Source organism: Galeopterus variegatus, unplaced genomic scaffold (genome assembly GCF_000696425.1).
Source record: "Galeopterus variegatus unplaced genomic scaffold, G_variegatus-3.0.2 Scaffold1018, whole genome shotgun sequence".
Taxonomy (NCBI): domain Eukaryota; kingdom Metazoa; phylum Chordata; class Mammalia; order Dermoptera; family Cynocephalidae; genus Galeopterus; species Galeopterus variegatus.
Window position 1 is genome coordinate 316,843 of NW_007727129.1, and position 6,700 is coordinate 323,542.

A 6,700-nucleotide genomic window follows, 5' to 3' on the forward strand; every position below is an offset into this window, starting at 1 on the left:
AGTTTTTTTTTTTTTTTTTTTAACTACAGTGCTCCCTGGTGGCCTTGGTGGACCCAGCTGAGCAGGAGGCTGCCTGAGCTGCACTGGGGCCAGGGAGCCTGCCGACTGCAGGGCGCCAATGGGGAGCAGCGGTGTGCCTAGAAAAGTCCTCTGGCTGCTGTGAGCATGGAAGGGGCAGGAACAGCTTTCATCTCCACTTTTTAAAAAATTAAGCCTACAGTACCCAGTATTCCCAAGTGGGCAATATCCCATCCAAGTACTAAGTAGGCCCAACCCTGCTTAGCTTCCAATTTGAAGGGAAGGAAACCAGTTGGGAAGAACACCTGGGTGCGGTCTGGCGTGGCCAAATTCCTGAGCCCAATGCTGCAGAAAGGGAGCATGGCCGTCGTCATACTTGGTAACAGGCACAAGGATGCTCTGCTGGGTGGTGCCCCCACAGCTGCACCCTGGGGACACTTGCTGACCCCAACCCCTTCAGGTTTGCTCCCCACACTTCTACTGGATGGGAACTGTGCCGATACAGGCAGGCCCAGGAGGCACCACTGGCTGCTTGGGACTCTGGCACTGACTCCCTCAACTGAGCTCCTAGAGTGACAACCACAGCTGAGGATCTCAGGGCCCTGTCAACCCTTGTGGGGTGAGAAGGGGAGACTGGTCAGCCCCACTCAGCCCCATACCCTTGTGTGGCCTGACAAGGTTGACGCACCAACAGAGAACTAGGGCCAGGCAGGAGCCCGGGGGCCACAGCAACAGGAGGCAGTAGCTGTCCCCTCCTGCCCCTTTCTTCTGCCTGAGAGTGGAGGGCTATGACTGGTTGGGACAGCCAAGCAGCCAGAGACTCCCCAACCCCCTGAACACCCATGGGAGCAAGCTAGTCCGCGGGGAGAGGCCTGCCTCAGTCTCCAACTCTCAGGATCCTGCTCAACTCCCTGGTTTCTCAGGGGTGGAGAACCAAGACCAGGGGGCAACACAGGACACCAGACAGTCCGCACACGGGAAATTAATGTTTCATTTAAAACCAGCCCCTCACCATGCCTCACTGGGACACCAGCCTATCCTGGTGGCTGGGCAGTTCCCTCCCACTGCCCTGTAGCAGGGCCACAACCTGGAAGTTGGTGAGGCCTTGGTAGACAGCCACCTCCCATGGCAGCAGCTGGCCTGGGAGCTATCACTGTGGGCTCTGAGTGCTGCTCCCAGCCCCTGCCCAGCCTCAGGTTGGTTTGGTGCCCCCACCCCCTCCTGGGCAAGACCACCAGTGGGCCAGTTCTCCTGGGCTTGGCCTTGGGGACCCCAATAACGTGCTGAAGGACCAGGGACTGGTGTGTCGATGGGGCTGCTTCAGGTTCACATCACGGCCTCCATGTGCAGAATCTTCAGGGCCTCGGAGATCTGGGCACTGGTGTCCACTTGGCCATACATACCCACCAAGAAGGCCCGGTGCAGCAACACGGCTGCATGCTCTGTGGGAGAGATGCACTGGCATGATGCACTGGCCTGATACATCCTGGCCACAGTGAACAGACCTAGGAACTCCTGAGAACTGTGACTGTCAGGCAGCTCTTGGAAGATGCACCTCTGGGCTTTCTGAGAGCCAGTGCATGGTCGAGGACTTTCAGAAGCACCAGGCACCCTGGGCAGGGGCATGACTCACCTTGGCAGAGGAGGGTGTACTCAGGTAGGTTCCTAAGGGCCGTCTGCACCACCTCAAAGTCCCGGCTGCCCAGGCAGTACATGAATGTGGGCAGGAAGTCGGCTGCAATGCTGAAAGAGCCATGTGCTTGAGTGGGCACCTCCTCCTGAGCATGTCCAGGACTGCCAAGGAGTCGCAGACTCTGCCCCAGAGCCCCAGGACAGGGCAAGCTGACCTGCCTGGAAGCTTCATGTGGCTACCACGTAAGGCCAACCAGGGACCTCGGCAGCGGCTTTACTATGGAGTGTCAGAAGGCTCAGCCAGGAAGCATGGCCTCAGCCCAGTGGGGCATCTGGACACAGGCTGGGGCATGCTGGGTGGTACTGGGCTTACCTGGGATTGTTCTGGATGGAGCGCAGGGCCAGGCTGAAGGCCAGGTTGCGGCAGGACTCCTCGGCTGAGCTCATTAGCCGCTGTAGGTTGGTCTGGCCAGAGATGGGAGTGGGGTATCACCAGGGTGATCCCCTGTCAAGGGCTCAAACCTTCACCCTTCACCCCTCAGCCATGTAATGGTCAATGGCAATGGCATGGGACTGTTCCAGTGTGGGGCAGGACCCCAGCCCCCTGAAGTCCCACCTGGGTTTCTCCATCGGAGTGGCTCTTCCCAGTCCTCCCTCAGCCCCATCCCACTCACCGAGAAGAAGCCTAGGATCTCAGGTCTCCGCCGGGACATCTCGTCTATGTCACTGAGAACCTCCAGCAGATCTAAGACAAGACCAGGGGGCCAGGCCAGATCACAAAGAGGGGCATGTGAGAGCCAGGCCACAGCTGCGGAGGCCAAGGGAGGACTTCTGTCCCCTGCATGCCTAGCAACCCAGAGGTAGGAGGTAGCTGTGCATCTCAGAGCAAAAAGCACTGCTGGATTCCCAATCCCACTAGGCCAGCGGCACCTACACTGTGAGCACTGGTCACCCGGGAAGCTTTCCGAGGTGCACACCCCCCCAGATATGAAGGAGGACCCAGAGATCTGCATTTGTACCAAGCTCTGCAGATGCCTGTCCCTGGTCGCCCCACCCCACCCTCCCCTCCAGGGAGCCACCAAGCCCCTTGGCTGCCCCAATCCTTGGTTCTCCTTTGCAAGATGTCCCACCTGCTAGGCCTTTCTTCTTGAAGTATTTCTGATACCTCAGTGGGCTCCCTGACATTTCCTCTAATGCCCTCTCTGGGCACCACCCCCATGAGGAAACAGCCCACCTCTTCCCGTGGCCTGGTGGAGGCCACACTCTGAAGTCAGCCTCCGTTGGGACCCAGGATGCCGTAGGGGCCAAACGGGTGCTGACCTCAAGTGGGATGGACCAGGCTCCCTGACTCACCTTCCACAGTCTGGCCCCGGGAAAGCCTCTTCATGTAAGGGGCCATCTCGGCCGTGGTCAGAGGAGTGAAGAGGGAGACACTGACCAGGGGCAGGGAGCCGGCCGAGCTCTCATCTAGAAGAGCAAGTCAGTGTTACGGGAGGACTGAAGACTGAACAGCCTGGCCTCAGGAGCCACCCATTCATGCAGGACCTACGAGGAGGGATATCCAGTGGCAGGAGATGGGCAGGAAATGGCCAACACCACAGTATCAGTCTGTGATACTGTGAGCACACTGGCCACTGCCCATGGCTGAGCATGGTGCATGGTAAACAGTAAGTGCTTAATAAATGTGATGGAACAAGCCTGCTGGGAGCTGCCTTTGGAGATGTGGCACTTTTCCGAGTCTCTCCCTGCTGCTTCCTCAGGATGCTCACATCACCCAGCCCTGGCTGGAGAGTGCTCTTCTCTTCTCTCCCCTGCAGTGTCACCCCCAGGACAGAGCTGCTCCCTCTGCGGCCGAGGGCCTGGCGCCTAATGCACGCTCCATTAGGGTGTCTGTGTGCCTCACATTCCCATGTGTTGCATGTTCCCCTAGACTGCCGAAGGGCCATGCTCAAAACAACTTGGCAAAACCGGGGATGCAGGACGACCATAAACAGCGCAGCAACTGCCCTGGCCTCACGCCCTCATCCACTGCCTGCCTGGTGACCATGTCTGCACAGGACAGAGCCCTGCCTGCGAGTGCTGTGTCACCACATGAGACAAGGGACGTGAGCAGAAAACCAAGAACAAGCTCTACCCAGTAGGGCAAGGACAGGCTTCCGGGGGAGGTGACATCTGACACAAGCACTGGCAGGATTGGGCGACGTTCCCTAGGGCTGGGGGGGGCTGCTGCTCAGTCACACTGGCCATGGCACAGTCAGCACTTCACGTGTGTGACGGACCAGGAGGCTGTCGACGTCCCAGGGCTCACACAGCCCTTTTTAAAATACCTCGGAACATTGAGGGCTGGCCTGCTGTTGTGGAAGACTCCACTGTCCTTCCCCTGTGGACCCCAGCCTTCCCCACTCACCCTCGCCTTCCTCATCCAGACCTCGGTCAGCTCTGCCATCCCTGCTGGGAAGGCTGAGCCCTGCAAGGAGGGATTTCAGCATCACCAGGTCACTGTTGTCGAAGGACAGGTCGCTGGGGAGAGAGAACACAGTGTTCACCTTGGAGGAGATGCTGATAGATAGGAGGCTGGATGGAGGGTCAAACCAGGGCGACACGGACGGGAGTGGACATGAGGTGTGGGTGAGGCCAGGGTGCTCAGGAGAAGGAAGAGGCGGGGACAGGCTGTGTGTGCATGGACATGGCAGAGTGGGTCCAGCACAGAGCAGAACACCTGCTGCCATCACTCCCTTCCAAGGCAGAGGAACTTCTGCCTGAGCTCTCCCTTGCTGTCCTGGCCTGAGCACCACAGATAGTAGCTGTTCTCAGCCATCACCTCCCCCACTGCAGGAGCTCACGGACCAGACCAGTGACAGGACCTTCTTGGGAACACCCTCCCAGTCCTGTCTAGATCGTCATGGGAGGGCAGAGGCTTGCCCAGGAGCCCGTGCAGCCTGGGCCAGGGGCACTCACTGGAGTGGGTCAGCATGTTTCTGCAGGAAGGAGACCGCCGCTGGGGCGTTGCAGGTGATGTACTTGTGGATAAACTGCACGAACTTGCTGATGAAGGGAGCCAGGTGGCGTGAGGACTTCCTGTAATTCTGCAAAGGAAAAGCCAACCATCGTGGGACTGCTCAGAGCCTGTGGTGCCGAGACAGGCACCCTGCGTTCCCATCCTGCCACTGCCTCCCCTGCAGCTCAGCACACGGACCCCCTGACACCATTAGCACAACCACCCTCTGCCGACCACTGCATGGTATGTGAAGGGTCCAGGTAATCAGATAGGGTCTTTGTCCTTCATGAGCTTACAATGCAGACATGTAGGTGCCCAACTAGGGCACATGACAAGATGAATTACAGCCTCGGTACAGCACAAATGACATGCAGAGAGAACAGCACTGAGAGTCTGGGAGGTCCGAACTGGGCTTCTCAAGAATGTAGGGTCCTCCAGACCCATGAGAAGCTGGGGAGGGGAGGGGCGGCAGAAGGGAGGTGAGCCAAGGCGAGAAATTTCAGAATGTTTAGGTGTGTGTGTGGGGGGTCCTCCACAGGAGGTGGCAGCTGTGTGAAGGAAGGGTGCAGGGAGTGGTATGCACTGCAGACATCTGGAGAAATTTCAGAATGTTTAGGTGTGTGTGGGGGGGGGTTCCCCACAGGAGGTGGCAGCTGTGTGAAGGAAGGGTGCAGGGAGTGGTATGCACTGCAGACATCTCCCTCCCAGGTCCCTGCCCTGTGCTGGAGCCAGGGATGCTTTCCTCCTCACAGAGGGGCCTCCCCACACCAAGGCGAGAGGGACCCACCAGGAGCAGGCGGACGAAGGAGAGCAGGCAGTCCCACAGTGCCCCCTGGTGCTCATTTTGGAACACCTGTGGCTGCAGCAGCTCCAGGACCCCCAGCACGTGGACAAAGAACGTCAGGTGATTCTGCTGCCGAAACTCCTGGAAGTTGAGGTGGGTTCGGCCGTGTAGGAGGGCAGCGATCATGGGCAGATGTCTGGGGACAGGCAGAAGAACACTCAACAGCCCACCCCCTACCCAGGCCCCTCTATTTGGAAGTCCAGTGTTCCCATCCAAGAGCCCTGACCAGACATCTAACTTCCCCTGAACCCATACCCCCAGAAGAAGTCCTCAACACTGGTAAGGAGACAGTAACCACAGCCAGGCTGCTCCGCTCACCTAGTGCACAAACATCCCCCGGAGGGAGCTGCTAATAAGCCTGAGTCTGCATCTCTAACAAGCTCCAGGGATACTGGCCAGGGACCAGCTTTGAACTGCCGGGAACTGGGCCACCTGTGCCATACCACCTGGCTCTAGGTCGAGGGGCTGGCAACTCATCTTCTGATCTACCCTTCTCTGGGGCCTACCTGGCTCCTCCTGCCTGAGTCTCAGTCAAGGCCAGGAACTGCCCTGCAATGGATACCACTGCCTCAGCCGGCTCTGGATTTCCATACATCAGCTTTTAGCTGCAGAAACTTTTCTTGACCTTACATCTGGTGTGGGGCCAGGACTTGGAGATCGGGAGCGGGGAAGAGCAAGGCCGGGTACAGATCCCAGGTCCTCCCCACCAGGCTGTGACCTGGTCAGGCCAGGCAGTACCTGAGCAGCAGGATGGGGTGGGCCACAGCCAGCTTCCGACAGGCCATGTTGGCATCTGCCACTCGGTTCTCGGATGACCGGGAGTCACTGGTGTCCGCAAGGAGGGTGATGAAGCGGTGAATGAGACCGTCCATCTAGAGGAAAGGGAGGATGGGTCTGAGGCTGGGGGTGGCGTGGGGGCAACCACAGCCTTCTCACCTCACCTGCCACCCCACACCAAGTGGCTGCCAGCTCTGATGAGGCCCACGTGTGGCTCTCTGGGACTGAGCGCCTGTCCCCTGAGGACCTGGCATCGCCATGCTGTAACCTGAGGAACCTGCCTCCTCTTGTTTTCCTGAGTGCTTCTGGAGACCAAGTAGGCCACAGCCAGAGTCTCCAGACACCCAGTATTTGATGCTAACCTCTCTACAAAAATAAGACGAAAGCTGTCAATACTAAATGCAAATGATATATGCTGAACGAAGAAAAAG

General features: G+C 58.5%; 1 protein-coding gene across 1 annotated transcript in view; it reads right to left on the reverse strand.

Annotated features, from left to right (window-relative positions):
* Positions 1–990: 990 nt before the first annotated feature.
* The window catches only part of INTS1 (integrator complex subunit 1), a 37,808-nt gene continuing 32,098 nt past the window's right edge, over positions 991–6,700 (reverse strand). The window contains exons 39-47 of the mRNA XM_008574245.1: positions 6,231–6,364; positions 5,436–5,628; positions 4,609–4,736; positions 4,058–4,170; positions 3,004–3,117; positions 2,325–2,395; positions 2,024–2,115; positions 1,652–1,761; positions 991–1,460 (exon numbers count right to left, since the gene is read on the reverse strand). Of these exons, the coding sequence (XP_008572467.1) occupies positions 1,345–1,460; positions 1,652–1,761; positions 2,024–2,115; positions 2,325–2,395; positions 3,004–3,117; positions 4,058–4,170; positions 4,609–4,736; positions 5,436–5,628; positions 6,231–6,364 (1,071 nt within the window). The 3' untranslated portion in view covers positions 991–1,344. The remainder of the gene's footprint in view (positions 1,461–1,651; positions 1,762–2,023; positions 2,116–2,324; positions 2,396–3,003; positions 3,118–4,057; positions 4,171–4,608; positions 4,737–5,435; positions 5,629–6,230; positions 6,365–6,700) is intronic.